Here is an 18,654-nt window from a genome sequence, read left to right on the forward strand (position 1 = left end):
TATTACTTCCCTGCTCTTAATATGTGATTTATCTATGCCTGATGACTGGTCCTTTGTTGGTTCCAATATGCAATTCAAGTCCTTGAAAAATCTTGGATCATCATTATTAGGAGCATAAATATTAACTAAATTAATTTTTTCTGTTAGAAGGGTACCTTGTACAATCAAGTATCTACCAGTCTTAACCTTAATTAGATTTGTAACCTGAAACGGTAATGACCTATGAATTAGAATCATAACACCCCTGACATGTGTTGAAAAAGATGCTGAAAAAAGATGCTCCATCTCCTCTGTATTTTAATATCATCCCTTGCCAATAAGTGTGTTTCTTGAAGAAATATAAGTTTTGATTGCAAACTTTTGTATAAGCCACCTTAACGAAATGTACGTTAAGCCCTGGTTAGACTAACATACCGGAAATCTATGTAGTGTTGAAAAAAGTAATATAAATTAAATTAAATTTTTAAACTATTTAAAATATAGGGAGTGAGACCTCTTCATTCAAAATTAAGATGGAATGAACTCCGGTGAACTGCAGACCCAGAGTACAGACGAATGAGAGCATAGCTCCGCTGCAAAGTACGAAACAGGAGCTAACTTTTAAAGAATTGTTTACGGGCTTACAGCCCATTATAGAGAATACAATTCTTTGCATTTAATAAAAGACTGCATTTAACCCTCTTTAGTGTTGGTGTGCTACTTTATAAACTTTATCTTCCAGACTCTTGTTTTTAGCTTCAAGAGTTCTGCATCGAGCTCATGTTGTCCTCGGTGGTTGAAATTCTTATTTCAGCTTGTGCCACACGTTCGAAACATTCGCTTATTGGCTGTGGCAGACAGAACTTTTTCCAATCTAGCTCCCTCCTGCTTTCATCAGTCGGCATTGCTTGAGCTAAGCTAGTGTTGGCATCATCCTTGCTAGCTTCAGAGTTTAGCTTGGATGATCTGAAGTTCGGTAGTTTTGATTGCAGCGTTTTTGTATGGCTTTTAGCAGATTTTCCAGCTGCGGTCGACATCCTAACTCGTTAACGTAAAGATAACACAGCAATTTGTTGATGAATGATTGCTCTAATAGGATTTAGAACAGAAAGTGGCGGAGCACCTAGTGAATGCGTCTTCCTAGCAGGTCGCCATAACTGGAAGTTCAATTAACACTTTTACTACTTTTATGGCTTGAATGATTACTTACCAAGCAGTGCGGAGGTAAAGAACTGATACTCGTCCTCTCCATTGTCGTAGTCGAGTGGTGTGCTGTATTCTTCTAGGGGCGTACCCTCAAAGCAGTCCTCATCCCAGTATTCATCTTCATCATCATCCTCACTGCCATGGCCTGTCACTGTGCCGGACTGCTGCTGCATGGCATTCCAGTTCTCATTCACCTCATCTTCATCACTGGGAATCTCCTCTGCCAACACAAAACATACCCATTTAGATTAAAGAATTTAACGTCAACAATGAAATTCAATTACAGTAGTAATTAGTTACTTCTCCAAAGGAGAGAAAAAAAAGAAAGAGGAGATATCATAACATTTTACAATGACCACTGTATATCCCCACATCCGATCAGATCCCACCACACCCACAGACTCAACATCCCAAATTGATAACAAATAAAAAAACAGCAACTAACATAAATAACATAAATATTATACATCTGATTAAGGAATTTAGGAGAGAAAAAAAAGAATGATGATAATAAAGACAATAATTAATCAAAATGAAACAAGATTAGAGAAAGAAAAGCGAGGGACATAGAAAAAGCGTAAAGAAAAGATAAATTATTAAGTTTGGCTCAGGGATAATACTAAAGAAATAAAAAGTTTGACTGTGTGCAGGCTATTTTGTTTTGCTTTTTATATATTAAAAAAAAATATATTTGTTTTCTGTATCCTCTTCCATTTGTCATTTTACAGGCTATAAGTTTCTAATCCTGTGATTTACTGACTCACCGCTTTCCTATAAATATACACTCACCGGCCACTTTATTAGGCACACCTGTTCAATTGCTTGTTAACACAAATAGCTAATCAGCCAATCACATGGCAGCAACTCAATGCATTTAGGCATCTAGACGTGGTGAAGACGACTTGCTGAAGTTCAAACCGAGCATCAGAATGGGGAAGAAAGGGGATTTAAGTGACTTCGAATGTGGCATGGTTGTTTGTGCCAGACGGGCTGGTCTGAGTATTTCAAAAACTGCTGATCTACTGGGATTTTCACGCACAACCATCTCTAGGGTTTACAGAGAATGGTCCGAAAAAGAGAAAATATCCAGTGAGCAGCAGTTGTGTGGACGAAAATGCCTTGTTGATGTCAGAGGAGAATGGGCAGAGTGGTTCGAGATGATAGAAAGTCAACAGTAACTCAAATAACCACTCGTTACAACCAGGGTATGCAGAATACCATCTCTGGACGCACAACACGTCGAACCTTGAAGCAGATGGGCTACAGCAGCAGAAGACCACACCGGGTGCCACTCCTGTCAGCTAAGAACAGGAAACTACAATTCGCACAGGCTCACCAAAATTGGACAATAGAAGATTGGAAAAACATTGCCTGGTCTGATGAGTCTCGATTTCAGCTGCGAACTTCAGATGGTAGGGTCATAAACAACATTAATGCATGGATGCATGGATCCATCCTGCCTTGTATCAACGGTTCAGGCTGGTGGTGGTGGTGTAATGGTGTGGGGGATATTTTCTTGCCACACTTTGGGCCCCTTAGTACCAATTGAGCATCGTTTAAACACCACGCCTTGTTGAATCTATGCTACGAAGAATTAAGGCAGTTCTGAAGGCAAAAGGGGGTCCAACCAGGTACTAGCAAGGTGTACCTAATAAAGTGGCCGGTGAGTGTATGTTAAAATACTAGACTCTCTTTCAGAATTTTCGATATCTCAGTAGCTTACGGCTAAGCTAGGGAGCTAGCTTGATAACTAATTGTCATCAAACTAGTCATTTTCATTCTTGTCACTGAAACTGCTTTCTAATTTTGACAAATGTCAGAGGAATTTACCACAATTACAATGTCACTTGCAGATACTTCTTTTGCCACCATCTTGGTAGCTTTTAGAGCTACTTAGCTAAGCTAACTAAGGTGGAGCAACCAAATGATGACCACCCCATTGTATTACAATTCCTCATTAAAGCACTCTTGCTAGTAGAGCCTGAGTGATATAGGTTATGGGCAAGCGCGGACTGGCCATCGGGAGCACCGAGATATTTCCCGGTTGCCTGGCGCTTGTTCTGACCTGCTGACTTGCGCCATGAAAAACCGCCGAGCAAAGCTGTGATGAACGCTGAACTCAGGCCCAATCACAGTGTTCAGAACGCAGCAGTGCAGCATGAACCTCTGCCGCACCGCGTAGTGGAAAGCCCTGCGTGCCCCTGCACTGAGCCCAGTGGAGATCTCAGCGTGAGCTGAGTTCTGAAAGTGACGTCAGTCAAAATGGACCGCAGTCAGCAGCAGATAAGGAAAGGTGGAGCAGAGACAGAGAGGAGGAAAAAAAGAAAAGCCTTGGCTGCAGAAGCAGCAAAATACAGTAAAATTACAGACGCATTCGCCAGTAAGGGAGCAGCAGGTCAGTCATAAACACTTAATAAAACACTCACGACATACTCAGTATGGCTACCTAGCTATCATTAAATAAATTTAATGGGGATCCAAAAATTATTTAAAACATAACGTTTGAAGTTTTAAAAAAGCAAAAAAGCAAAATCTTAGAATATGACAAGCTAACACAATCATTTAGATATGGAGATACAATATTTTTCTAGTCCCAAATTTGACCAGGAATTCAGATTTTCAGTTTTATGGACTGTGCTGTAGGATAGGTCTTACCGTACCCTAAACTACAATATCAATGTTATTGTCTGTTGTCTTAAGCATAAAGAAATTTGGGTGCTATTCAAATTGGGTGAATTTGAATAGCAGGCTAAACTGGAAAATATGGGTTGCTTTTTTCAGTGAGTGAAAGTTGTAATCTAAAAATGTTTACCTATTTAAATTGTTGTAGCTTATGTTAACTCTCTCTCTCTGTGTGTTGAAAATAAATATAAACATTTAAATATTTGAGCTGTATGTGCTATGATATTATGATTGGTGAATTCCTAATCAGTTTTTGAGGGTTCACCAATAGCTACAGTATACCTTGAAAACTCAGTATTCAGGAAGATTACTTGTTGGTCAGTCACATTTTTGGGGTATTTTGTAATCTGGAGAAATTTCCTCCCAGAGGAACATAAAGGCCAAATTCATAACTAATCTGGTACCCGTTACATTAACAAATAGGTTAAGCCTACTACAGGATTAGTGGTCTGGTGGGTTAAGTGAACAGGGGGGCAGTAGCCTGGGATGGAGTCAAATTCCCGGCCTGAATTATTGTTTCAGTCCGCCACTGGTTATGGGGGCCAATTCCAATAATGATATAAAAGGAGCAAAACAAATTCCGAAAGACATATTGGCAAATATATATATATATATATATAAAAATGGCATTTATTCCTGATTTATTCCTGTTTTTTAACAGGTTTGACTCACCGACACGGGACAATCTTCCCTCCACCTCCTCTCATGTCCCCATTCTCACCTCAGCTACCCCCCTCCCTGTGACAGCAACTCCACAGCTCCCCGCAGCAGACACCTTGACTCCAGAGCCACTGGTGAACAACCCATCAACGGCCCATCACCATCAACCCCTACCTCCCTTCTCTAACCTTCCCTTTCTCTCATACCTTCCTCAACCCCGACCACCCTCCTCTCAGCTCCCCCCTTCCAACTCCTCACACCACCCCCAGTCTGTCCCCCACCACACCCCAAACTACCCCAAAAATTAGGACCAGCCAGGTGAGACAACAACTCACCAGAACCAGGATCAACAAGGCCAGAGGACTGAACAACATTAACCCGCAGGTGGTCAAGGTGTGCGCAGAGTAGCTGGCAGGTGTGTTGACACATCTCTTCAACCTCTTGCTAAGGCTGGAAAAGGTGCCCAAGATCTGGCAGACATCCTGCATTGTCCCTGTACCCAAGAAGGGCTGTCCCAGAGCTCCAAGTGACTTTGGCTGACATTGGGGTCGATGATGCCATCATCTTACTGGCCTCATAGAGCATACACACACCTGGAGAAGCCACAAAGCACCTTGAGGATTATGTTCTTTGACTTCTCCAGTGCATTTGACACTGTTCAGCAACACAGGCTGGCCCAGAGGCTCTCTGTGATGCAGGTGGACTGAGACCTTGTGACATGGATCACTGACAGGCCGCAGTATGTCAGGCTGTAGGACTACTTGTCAGACGTGAAGTAAGCAACACAGGCACACCCCAAGGAACTGTCCTGTCACCATTTCTATTCACCCTTTACACCTCAGAGTTCTGCTACAAACCAGGAACATGCCACCTACAAAAGGTCTCAGACAACTCCTCCATCGTCAGCTGCATGACAAGTAGGAGGGGCACAGAGACCTAGATGGGAGATTTGTAGGAAGGTGTGGAAGAAATCACCTGCAGCTCAACATCAGGAAAACTGGAGATGGAAGTGGACTTCCAACGTAGAAGGAGATCCCCCATCCATGTTGTGATTAATGGACGAGGGGTGGAGATGGTGAATAGGGGTGGGGGCGCATCTTAATAACAAACTGGATGGGTCAGACAACACTGAGGCCCTCTAAAGGACGGGAAAGAGCAGGATATTCTTTCTGAGGAGGCTCATGTCTTTCAATGTGTGCACTAGGCTGCTACAGATATTTTACCAGTCTGTAGTGGCCAGTGTCATCTTCTTTGCTCTGGTGTGCTGGGGAGGTGGCATTAGAAGCTGTGGCACCAACAAACTTGCTGGTGAGGAAGGCCAGCTCCATGGTGGGAATGGAATGGGACTGTGTGACTGAAAATCCATCATGGACAACCCCTCTCATCCCCTCTCTGCTGAACTGAGGGGGCTCAGGAGCACATTTAGCCAGACTAATCCAGTGACACATGACTAAAAGCACTTGGGGGGGCTCCTTTGGGCCATCAGCCATTAGACTGCACAACGCCACATCACCTACAGTCAAACACGGACATCTATATTTCCGGAAAGAACTTCTGCACATTTTGTCTATATATTACAACGAATGGACAAATTGCACAAGAACACAACTTTGAGTCCTATCTCTATATCGCACATTATTGAAAAAACAGTCTTGTGTATATATGACATTATTTCTACTTTTATGTGTATAGTGTTTCTATTTTCATTCATATTTTCCCCCTTGTGCTGCTAATTTCTTGTGCTGCTGTGTCATTTGTGAATTTCCTCTACGGAGAATAAATAAACTGACAAAGAGATTTAATTCTGACTTGTCATTTTGCAGTTTAACCATAAACATCTTTACGAATATGTAGACATTGAAAGTAAAATAGAAAAAATATACAAATTGTTGATTTAATATGCCAGATTTCTCCCCGCTTAAATCCATGCATTATTCCCTGTGAAATCTGTAAAAAATTCCAAAAACAACTTATCTCGCAATGTTAAAGGAAGTAATAACAAATTTGTCAAGTGTAATGAGTTCTTTCCTGGCCCATGCCTAATCTTTTCACCAAAAAAGCATAATCCTGCTGACAAACAAACAAACAAACACAAACAAACAGAAAAGGGTGAAACATAATCTCCTTGGCAGAGGTAGAAATGGGAACAATGGACATAATAATGGTAACATCAAAACAGAGTTTTTAAAAATTGTTTAAAATTGTGCATGAATTCCCGAGTTTGTCTTGTTGGAGTTTAACTCTTTGCCATCCAGTTGAGTACCTTCCCCCAGGTTTTGAAATAGACATATTACTGGTGAAAATGCAACTTTAATATTAGAAAGGTATGGCAATTGGGTAAACCTGTTATACTGCTTAGAATTTGCTCCTCAACATTGTCATTTTACATTCCTCACTCATAACTGAAAGCATATTTCAAATCACAGCACGTTCAGCTTTGACTGGCAGATAATTTAAGCTGTTCTATTAAGGATGGATGAATGGATGGATGGATAGATGTCACTGGAAAGAAGTATGTGCTAATGTGGATATTGACAATACAGATATAAGATGATAGAAAATGTGAGGTGAGAGAAGTAGAGTACGGTAGCCATATACATTCTGAACCATTTAATGCAGTGAAATTAATTAACCTTAAAAAACAAGCCACAGGAGGAACCCTTAGCCATCACCGTAGAACTAAGTTAATATATCAGGCTGCTATATGAGCAGTAGACAAGGTTTTGGAAATCCAATTCTTTTACACTTGACTTGAAGTGAAGTAGAGACTTTCGGGTTAGGAAAGTAGATATGCTGAAGATAATTTGCGATTGGAACTGAATCAAGATCTGAGAAGTTGAGGGTCCGATCCACTGATCAAATCAGAAAATCGAATTTCAATATTATACCCAAGCCAATCCTCTTTTCTCACCATTCTGGTCTTCATCTTGGGGCCCTGTGTGGGCCAGCACATCTGGTTTGTTGATGAGGCGAGAGGTGTGAAGGTGCTTGAGACCCAGGAAAAGGAGCAGGATGGAGGGGATGATCTGGGCAGCAACACCATCAAGCACTGCTGGTCGGCTGGGCAGCTCCATCAGCACACTCAGGCCGATGATACATATCTTCCGGTCATGAAGCCTGAGGTGTGTATAAGGGAAAGGAAGGCAGAGAGAGAATGGGGTTGAGGGTAAGTGACAGTATCAGTATTCCTAAAAGTTCTCAAAGATTTTTTAAAGAATCCACAGAACATTGACAATCTAGTTTCAAGGTATCTAGAGGCGCTAAGAAGCCAAATGAAAACTTCCTAACACATGTTAGGATTTCACATGGAATTAACCAAAATAATAAAACAAAGCTGACAAAAGATTACTATTTTCAAACGCCACTGTTGATTCATGGACCGCTTCAGATAAAATAATAGAGACAATAATAGATGAAGGATTTCATGTGTGATACTTAGTTGCATTAAATAAATGAATGTCTTTGTAAAGTAGATCAAACAAGCCTCTCTTTTGTATGAGGAAAACATCAGACCTTTATTAAGTGACTATTTTAAATGGTAAATAACCCTTCAGTAGAGGGAAGACCTCGACGTTGGATGAGATAGCAAAGAAGAAGAAGAACACAGTAGATGGTGGTAATGCACCTTGACGTTGGTTGCCACCCGCCAATAAACCGAACAAAGAAGAAGAAGTAGAGGGAACCATGGACCCTTGGAAGAAGAACAGAGAAAAGAGGAAGAGGATATAGTAGATGGCGATAATGCACCTTAACGTTGGTTGCCACCCGCCATTAAACTGAACATAGAAGAAGAAGAAGAAATGGTAAATGTTATCTAGTCTAGATGCATGATGATGTTGGTTGCCACCCACCAATAAACCGAACAAAAAAGAAGTAGTAGACGACCACTCTAAGCGTTTTTCAGTTTTTACCATTCACACACACATTCATTCAGTGCATTTATGTGCAGCACTTTCTCTATGAGAAAGGGCAATTTGGGTTCAGTGTCTTGCCAGAAGACTGGGATCAAACTGCCAACCTTCTGGTTAGAGGATGACCCGCCCAGACCTTATATTTAAGGAAATGTTCTTATTTGCTTTCTGTTTTAGAATAAGACGTACGGGACAACAATTTTAAAGCTCACTAATTTGCGTAAGATGCATATCTCACATTCTGAACTATCTTTATCATTTACCATCAGAGCAACATCTCCAGCTATAGTATTTGTTGGCAAATATGGTCAGTGAGCACAGGTTTTGGTAATAGGTGCTATGGTGCCAAACAAGACAACTTCACCGTTTTTGTTTGCGGAAAAATTGTTCTATAGCACTTAACCCATAGGTTGTGTTGGTACACTTATATTTAGACATAGTTGAGACAATAAGTGTTTGTAAGTTTGTGTAGAGGTGCTATTGGCTGCATTACAGGCTAGCTGTTTCCCATTCTAAAAGTAGTGTTAAGCTAGGCTAACCTTATCCTGACTCCAGCTCTGTACTTCACACAGACACAGCAGACCATGATATTAATATGTTCATCTTACTTGTAGAGAGAATGCACACAGACATCTTCTTCTATTTCGCAATTCCACAAATCTCTGTCTTTCAGTTTGTATGTGGAACACATATCTTAAGAACCATTCATCTTATCAGCTTCACACTTATCATGTGTATTATTACGGGCCCAAAGATGTGCAGTGTCCACTTTGGTGCGATTTGGACACATGATACATTCAATATCATTCAAATTTGAATAAACAGGCAAACAGCAAATTGCAGTTAATGAGAAAGGGGCCTTAGCAGTCTGCGGACCAAGTTGAACATCTCTTCTTCCACGTCCTCAGATGACCAACAACAGTGGTCGGCTACTGGCAGCCTGAGGCCCGCCAGCAATAATATCTGGGCCACCAGATCATTTGCATAATTTGTTTATTTTTATTTCACCATATCGGACTGACAGACATTCACAGGCATTGCATGTCTGTCATGGCAACAACATTCATATAATGACTCTCTCTTTAGCTATTTGACTACAAAGAAAAATTACAATTTGTTGCTGCAATGCCTTATACTGAACTGAAGTTCAAGAAGAGTTGTGAACTTGGGTCTGAAGATTGTGTCGATTGCTCAACACACCTCTGAAATAGCCAACTTGCAATGTATAAAAAAAAAAAATATCTGTGAAGTAAATCATTCAAACTTGTATATAAGCCACACAAAAGAACTGTATCTACAGTATCTAAAAGAACAGTATCTACTTGTATGGATCCCAGAGGTCCTTGTCTGTTTTTAATGACGAGTTTTCCATTTAATTTCCCCCCTTTGCTTCTTTCCCTGATCTCTGAAAACTGAATATTGTCTGACTTAATAGTACAGTAAGTAAGAATAGGTGCAAAAGTACACACAAAGATTAATGACTAATCCAGCATTGTTAGCAGAGTTGTCCACTATTGCTGTTTTCAGACATGACCTCCAGAGGATGTCTGAATTGGTCCTGAACTTTCTGCAAATGTTGCCTTTCACACATGCACAACGCAGCAGGAGATTCTCTTTTATCAGGAGAGGGGTGGTGTAACATGCAGAGGCAGGATGTAACGTATTAATTCTGCTGCAGAGATCACATGTTTTTGTCTCCAGCACATCGACACTGGCGTAGGCTCTTATCTTAAAAAGTTCTCTCAACATCTTCTTTGGTGTCTTATAAGTTTATGGCTCCGCTTTTTCATCCGCAGGTTTTTGTTTTCACTTTGTCTTTTTCATTTTCAGAAGACCCCCACTCCCTCGCAGTGAATCCTGAGGAGGATTTCCTGCTGTGTTCTCACACCTGCCCTTCCTTTCTGTGGATTTAATACTGGGGGCTGGCTGGATTACGTTCACAGAAAGTCCAGGGGCTCTCACTTAGACATATGTGTTCACACATCCGCTGGAGAAAGTGCACAGGATCTCCGGAGTTCAGTGCATGTCTGAAGGCAGCTTATGATTACAACCTTGTTGTAGTACGTAATTACATTACTTGTAAATTTGTCAAGTACATGGCATCAACCAATGACGTACGACAGCATCTGTAGCCTAAGCTCATTTGCTAAATCTTATCCTGTTCATTGTTGCTAAAGACACAATACAAACACAACAGAATAGAGGAACAGAATAGAACAGAACAAAACAGAACACAAAAAAGTTCAAGACCATTAGGTCAGATTCCAATTTAGGAACTTCTTATTTTGAGGCAACAGCTAATGACCAAAAGAGACAAGTGGAGACCAAACACTGACCAAAAAGAGAGCGAGTGTCAGACTTGCATCTGTCTGGTGGACAGAAACCCAGCTGTAAATGATTGCTAACGTTGCTACGTATTTGCAGGAGGTGTGAATGGGCAACAGTTTTCAAACAAGACGACAGAAAACAAATTGCTGAAATCATTAGTTGAGTAATTGATTAACAGAAAAAAGTCCTCTTGATCTTCTTTTTCTAATGTGAAGATTTTATTTGATCATATGTCTTCATCTCTTGTCTCGGATTTTTGGTTGAACTAAAAAAATGTAAAGAGATAAATTTGGGATGTTGGCAGTTTTTTTCAGCTATGCAATTGGTCTACAGTTCAGTTACTAATATAAATAACTACTACTACTTTCCGCCCTAATAAACTGGTTCACTAATGAGTTGTGACAGTTTGTAGTCAGTTGTGAGAAAGGAGTTTATAGTACAAAAACAAGCCTTTGAATCAACTCTCTGATTGATTAGGGATTGAGAGCAAAAGTTGTTACTATGTCACCACCTATTTTGTGCCATGACATGCATGTCATTTTTTTGTCAGAATCTGATTTTGAGTTAATACCTCAACTGCCTCCTATGTGTTGAGGGGGGCATACTATGATATTTTACCCTTAGTTGTTTATACAATACCAACATGCTCCTCCTTTTACCCTCATGTCTCTCCCTCTATAACCTAAGTACCTCAGTGTTTGAGGTACCATCTAATGATCTACCATAATGTGTTAAAACAGAAGGAGCCTCATTCTTACCCCAGAAAGAACTCTGTGTCATTCATCCACTGGTTGATGAAGTGTGCAGTAATGGGCTGCGGGTTGTGTGGGAAGTGCATGTTGTCCAGAGTGTGTATGAGCAGCACTGGATTGTAGTAAAGAGCAGCGATGGCCACCTGAAGGCACATGGTTCTCAGTTCACTGGATTTCACCCCTCTCATCAAACGCTCCAGCACTGCCTCCACAAACAGAGGGATGCACTGCAGTGGGGAAACACAGATAAATCAGGCTTATACAAATCACTTTTGTTGGGTAATACCCTCCAGTTTTGTATTTGGTTTGTGTACAGACACTGTTCACAATGTTAAGTTACAAGCAGTGTGCGCAACAATCCCATCCAACAGACCTCCCAACAATGTAATGTGTCTCATAGCCAGGTTAAATATTTCACATTTTGATTCCAGTCACTGCAGTTATAGTTAAATATTCAAGCTTATGTGAAAGAGTGAAGCTTTGCCCCCCTGTTATTTTCAGGTCAGGTAAGGCTTTTTAGGAAGATAGCTATTAGAGATCAACAGCCATGACATGATATTATTAAGTTATTTTGTCAGAAAGGACCAATATCTGTGGGGTTTATTTAAAACAAAGACCAAAATAAACATTTTAGTGTTCCAATTTGAACATTTTGGTGCTAGTTCAATTTGAATGGGATTGCTCTTCACCCAGATTAGATTAGAAGGACAAAGCTCACTCAAAGATTCAGAATGAACACAAACTTCAGTCTGTTTAGATCTTGGCGGTTTTTAAAAATGAAAGTTGAAACAATGAAGAAAACTCCCATAATCCCAGGCTGCTTCTTTACATCACTAAACTCCATCTTTTGTTATTACAGTGGAAACCGTGTGTAACCATGAATATAGTGATTACAAATATAGTGATCAACTGTTTATATGGATCAAAAAGCCTGGGAAAGAATCGTTCCTATACAAATGCTTTTTAAATAATTTGGTTATAGTGATCAGGTAATCTGCTTACTGTGTTAATTTGGGGTCTTTTCATACATGTTTGGACCATAGTTATTAGCCCACAAAGGGCCCACAATTTCTTTTACAGTTTTTACTGACTGAGAGACAGAGAGCAAAAAGTTACTTACAGATGATCAGACAAATTGATATATATTTTCTTGTCTTTCTCGCCATTGTCTCTTACAGGCAAAAATATTTTGGCTAATAGGATGCATTAAGTCAGCTAAATATGAAATGGCTGGAGAATTTTACATGCACGTACAAATCCTTCCACAACCTATATTTTTTTCCAGTAATAAGATTCAGAATTCTTTATATGTTAAATAAGTGATTCCGAACTGTAACTTGTACTTCAATAGGATGCTTTGCAGTTTCCAGAAAACATAAAGAAATATATCCAAAGATTAAGTCGATAATGAATAAATTCGTAAAACAGATACATGGTGAAAGAAAGTAAAAATAGTGGATACATAGTTACAAAAATAGATGCATAACTTTATATCAAATTGTGCAAAAAAGCATTGTGTTTACAATGAAGTCAAATTAACACATTTGGAACATGATGCTTAGTGTAAATTGTGAGGGTATATTAGACAGAGAATATTGGGAACTGCTGTGTTAAATGTAGAATATTTGAATGTCAGTCACTCTGTTGATTAATTATATGAAAGTCTGTAATGTTTGGAGTCATTTCTGACCTGGTCGATGCCTCTGCCTCTGCACTGCAGTATGATGACCTCCAACAGTTTGGCAGCATGACACTCTGCATCCTCACCTGCATCTATGGTCAGCACCTACAGGTCAAAGTTAAAAAAATAGTTGAGCAGTCATGGCTAAGTAGCACTGCTGGAGACAGTGGATCTTTGTTCAGATTTTATGCAACAGCAAAACGTCTGTTGTCTGACCTTTTTGCACATGCTGTAAATAACCTCTAAGTGTTTTGGGTTAGACAAGAGCATGTCTGTATCCACAGTGATGTAGTTGTGCAAAAGAGGCATCATATCTGAAACACAAATGCATATTATCATTAATAGTGTTATCATTTTTGTGGGATGGTGTATCATCATGCAAAAAGTAAAATTTACTGTACAGGTACACCGTTAAAACTGATTGTGCTCAGTGTATGTGATACTGGATTACACTCTGTGTACTGTTAGTAACATAACTAGGTGTGTGAGGCACCTGTGAAGTAATCGAAGCAGTCATGCTGGAAGACCTCGTACAAGATGCCAAGTAGCTGCCACATCTGGGGAGAAATGGTCTGACAGGTGAGGCCAAATGCCAGAGAGAGGATCTCCTCATAGAACTCTGCAGAGAGGGAAGACAGGGCTGCTAATATAATGTTCACACACATTGACAATGTCAGTGCTGAAAACAATTAAGGGAACACTTAAATCCCACATCAGATCTTGATGAACGAATTATGCATGTTGAAAATCTTTACTGTTGTACATTGTATATGGAAAATGGTCAATGGAAACCAAGATCATCAACCCTTTAAGGGCTGGATTCGAAACCACACCGAAAATCTAATTAATGGCAACTCATAATGTGACTATTCAAGTATGGATGCCAATATTATGTATAGTTCAGGCATAACTCTTTTTTCTTTCCCCCAATTTAAAGTCTGTAATAATCACTGTGGGAAACTGATTGGAATCATTCCTCTATGTGTAAGGAAACCTAACTATACCTGGCCAATTCACAACTTACAAATAAAATTATTCTAACCAGCGGCCTTACTGTGAAGAACTTGCTCATGTTAGTGAAAATTGCAACATCACTTTAAGTAACATCACTGTGCACAAGCAGTGATAGACAAGTGCTCAGACACTTCTGCTGGTTCAGATTGATGGTTTAGAAATGTGAGCGATTCTTGAAAATTGCTTTATGAGCTGTAGGTGGAGCCAGAGAAGCTGTGAAAGTTATAGTACATGTGTCAAGGAGCTATCTTTATAGATGTTCCCCACTTTAGCTTTAAGAGAGGAGCTGAGATATAAACAATGTCCATCAACTGGTTGAAAACATAGGACCAATCTTAATCAAGCCCCCCCCCCCCAGGGTACTGGAGCTACAAGGGGTAACAGTTTGAATAGTTAAATAGGAAGTTGGACACCTCTTGTTAATCATGAAGAATTCAGGGACTTTTCTTAAACCACTTTGTTTGTCAACGCTGTAAATACCCTTATCTTTCTGATGTTCTCCTTTACACGTGGCATCTATTGCACTTCTGTCCGTCCTGGGAGAGGGATCCCTCAAATGTGGCTTACCCTTACCCATCTACGTTCTTTTTACCCTTACTCTTGTTGAGGATTAAGGACAGAGGACGTCACACCTTGTTAAATCCCTATGAGACAAATTGTGATTTGTGAATATGGGCTATACAAATAAAATTTGATTGATTGTTTGGATTCTACGTATAAAAGTGCTCCATTTGGACATTTGAGAGGCTTCAATGACCACATTTTACTGCAAAATGTGTCTCGACTTTACAATGTGTCATCACAGGAGGAAAACACATCTCCAGTAGTATATAAACTGGTAGCAGTTGTAGAGGTACTGTAATGTACCTGGAAACTTCACTGACGTTTTCAGCTCCTACTCCTCTTGCCATGTAATATGGGGTAAACCTCACAGCTGTGACTGTGTGTACTTGAGTGTGTTCTAGATTTCTGAAAGAAACATTTACTTGACCTGACATTATCAGAGTAAGAATGATCCAACCCCCCAGTGAAAATCACTCCAATTACTAGGATTACACACACATACATACATACACAGACACTTTTTGTGCGGTGGACCAGTGACCTCAGAACAGTGCAAGCAGAGTCAACTTCAGCTTGACAAGTACTCACACAATCAGAGATCCCAGGATTGATCCTCAATACGGATGCACACACATCCACAACAAGATAACACAAACGAGACAATGACCCACTGGCGCCACAAGAGGGCGTGAATTAAAAATGAATGCAAATAGGCAACATCAGCTCCTTTGAGACACAGTACTGTTCTGGAATCAGAAGGGCCTGATCTAACAAAGGTTTGCGCCCACCAGAAAACATGAAAGCTGATCTATTAACTGTGCACACTGAGGATTGCACGCAGAATAACGCACTGTCCATTTAGTACGTTTGCCTTAATGAATATGCAATGTCGGGCATTTCTACCCGAGTGCTCAAAATATTGGGAGGAGTAGACGCAAATACTTTAATTTAGCACACGCTAAAAAAAGCATCAAAGTAATTGCAGTGATTGTGACTGTGTCTATATTTAAAGGGGACATTGTATGCCCATTTTACCACAAGTTGATATGGTTCCTTGGGGTCTTAATGAAATGTCTGTAACATACTTTGGTCAAAATACCACAAGGATCATTTAAAACAGCACCCTTTTTACCCTGTATAAAACAGCCCTCCACAGAGTGACCTGTTTTGAGTGCCTGTTCCTTTAAATGCTAATGAGCCAGCTCCCCCCTCTCCCCCCATGATTTTAAACGATATAAATTACATATTTTATATGATATAAATTATCAAATATGCATCCCATACTTTGTATTCCCCTTCTGTTGTCCTGGAGTTTTAATTTTCCCAATCACATAATTAAATGTCCCCCTCTGCCCATCTACTACAAGCACACAAGCAGACAGACAGAGAGAGAAAGAGAGGGGTGGGGGGGGGGGGGGGCTATGAAGACCATCATTTACCCCCGAACCCCGACATTCAACGGGTACAACAACAAGCGGAGAAAGCAGAATTGCGGGCTGACCTTATATATACAGTCTATGGGGCTGACCAGCGCGGAGAAATGCACGTCCCGTGTGAACAGCCAGGCGGCTGCGCGCTTGAGAATGGCGCTGCGCTGCCTCGCAGCGGCGCTTCCGGTGTAAACCCGGCGTAACGAGTGGGGGGGCTCTGTGTGTTTGTGCCAGTGTTACAGTAGTGCTGAACACTGCGGAAGTCTTCCACACTGCTGGCTGTGTGGCGTTGACACAAATTCCAGCTCACGCATGGGAGAGCGAGCGGTCGCGCCCGAGCAACTGCTGCAGCCTCCCAGTCCCAACGATCCAGACAAATGCCACATGTGAGTGAATCGCGGGCTGACCAGCGCGGAGAAATGCGAGTCCCGTGTGAACAGCCAGGCGGCTGCGTGCTTGGGAACGGCGCTGCGCTGCCTCGCAACCTCGCTGCGTCCGGTGTAAACCCGGCGTAACGAGTGTGGGGGGACGGGGGGGACGGTGGTGAGGTGGAGGGTGGGCCAAGGCCATGTAGGGAGACTTCCAGTGCCTTGTTACGACACAAAACCCAGGAAGCTCATTCGAGTCACTCAAGCATGACGTTTCTGACTTAGAGGAACCATAACAAAATGCGCAAGTGTTTTTTTTCCCAGAGTCTTTGGGTTGGTAGACATGCCAGATACCCACATTAACCTGTAGAAGCACTACCAAAGTGGAATTTGCATGCTATGTCCCCTTTAATACACTTGAAAGGTAGGTGCTAATCGGCACAACGTTGCGCACAGATGGCTGCAGTTATTGTAGTGAGGACGACACGGCATGGTAGAAGACGGAGAGAACAGGTTTTTCTGCTTGTGTTAGCATGTTTGGATTGACAGAAGCATATTCTCTTAATTTCAACAGTTCTTTTAGTTTTACCCACAGCATTCTCGCAGATACTCTACCATATCGCGTTTCTTTGAGTTATGTTAATATTCCTTTGCTGGAGGCTCAACTACATTTTTGGTTTGCATTTTCTACTAACACCTCCAATTCCATGGCATTAAATTTCGCTTTGCGCTTGCGGTCACTCTGCTCTCCATAATGCTCCATAGCAGAAACCAGTAACGCACACAAAACACTCATTTAAATACAACTGCCTCTACCATGTTTGCACCTGTTATCATTTACGCAATTATTGTTAATAGATCACCTGCAAAACGCCCACCAACCAAACGTGCAATCGGTAATAATGCACATGCAATTTAGCACTCTTTATTTGGGATCTTAGTAGATCAGGCCCATAGAGTAGAGAAACACAGCTGGTTGATAAGTTTTTGGCTGCCTCCTGTCACATGACCATTGTTTCGCACTCAGTAGCAGTTCTTCAAGCGTCTCCCGTCAGTAACAAAATGTGAACGTTTTTAGTCTGCGAACAAGCAAGTAAGAAAAATCTATAGTTTTGAGAACTGTCGCAACCTTTGGGTTACATCGCAGGATCATACCTGTAATTCAAATCAGCCACGTAAAATTTACTGTGTAAGGAAACAGGAATATTACTTGTATTTGTGATGGAAGCAGCCTGACAGGATCATAGCAGCATTTCAGGGAGCAAATTAATTAATTAAGTAAATCTGTGATAAAGTAATTAGCAGCTCTCACACACCTGCCATACCTATGATGGGCTTCTGCAAGACCAGGCCGATCACCTGCAAACAGATCCCTTCCAGCTGCTGAGTGATCTGAAATTAAGTATCAAATATTACAAGACAAATAATGTAGCAAGTTATTTTGTGTGTATGTGAATGTGTGTTGAGACCTCTTTGTGGTCCTCCATGACAGTGAGTATGGTGTCGATGGTGCTAAGGAGGCCAAGGGCCATGACAGTCTTGTCTTCGTTCTCCTCATACTCCTCACTCTGAAGAACCCTGGTGAAGATATCTGCCTATGAAACAAAGACAGACACACACACACACTTACTTTAGAACATGACATTAAATATTCTGCAATAACTGACAAACCTGAAGAAAGAGTTACATATAGCTTCATATGAAAGGCCCAGTCAATCCTGAAATCATTGGAAATGTTCCTACCAGGTTCTGTGTCATATCCACAGCAATGGCCGCAACCTCCTGGTTGTACTCACAGATCATCTTCTGAATGACATTGGTCAAGTCATCATTCTCTGTCTCTTTCACCACATGCAGCAGCTCCTGCATGACTGGCTGGATGTATGGCCTGATGTACAGCTTGGCTATACAAACATGAAAACAAAGCATGTGTGGAATATAAGCAATTTACAGTATATTTCTCACACACACACACACACACACACACACACACACACACACACACACACACACACACACACACACACACACACACACACACACACACACACACACACACACACACACACACACACACAC

At 41.0% G+C, this 18,654-nt stretch overlaps 1 protein-coding gene across 4 annotated transcripts in view; it reads right to left on the reverse strand.

Annotated features, from left to right (window-relative positions):
* ipo8 (importin 8) overlaps positions 1 to 18,654 on the reverse strand; it is a 98,554-nt gene that overhangs the window by 8,438 nt on the left and 71,462 nt on the right. For 2 of the 4 annotated variants that reach the window (XM_034578698.1, XM_034578696.1), the window contains 9 exons: positions 18,319 to 18,479; positions 18,045 to 18,170; positions 17,901 to 17,967; positions 13,693 to 13,818; positions 13,416 to 13,513; positions 13,209 to 13,304; positions 11,525 to 11,745; positions 7,439 to 7,644; positions 1,190 to 1,405 (listed from right to left, as the gene is read on the reverse strand). In XM_034578698.1, coding sequence (XP_034434589.1) covers positions 1,190 to 1,405; positions 7,439 to 7,644; positions 11,525 to 11,745; positions 13,209 to 13,304; positions 13,416 to 13,513; positions 13,693 to 13,818; positions 17,901 to 17,967; positions 18,045 to 18,170; positions 18,319 to 18,479 — 1,317 coding nt within the window. Of the gene's footprint in view, positions 1 to 1,189; positions 1,406 to 7,438; positions 7,645 to 11,524; positions 11,746 to 13,208; positions 13,305 to 13,415; positions 13,514 to 13,692; positions 13,819 to 17,891; positions 17,968 to 18,044; positions 18,171 to 18,318; positions 18,480 to 18,654 lie in introns of all 4 variants that reach the window. The other 2 variants (XM_034578695.1, XM_034578697.1) reach the window with 1 other exon arrangement.

Source organism: Hippoglossus hippoglossus, chromosome 23 (assembly GCF_009819705.1).
Source record: "Hippoglossus hippoglossus isolate fHipHip1 chromosome 23, fHipHip1.pri, whole genome shotgun sequence".
Lineage (NCBI taxonomy): Eukaryota > Metazoa > Chordata > Actinopteri > Pleuronectiformes > Pleuronectidae > Hippoglossus > Hippoglossus hippoglossus.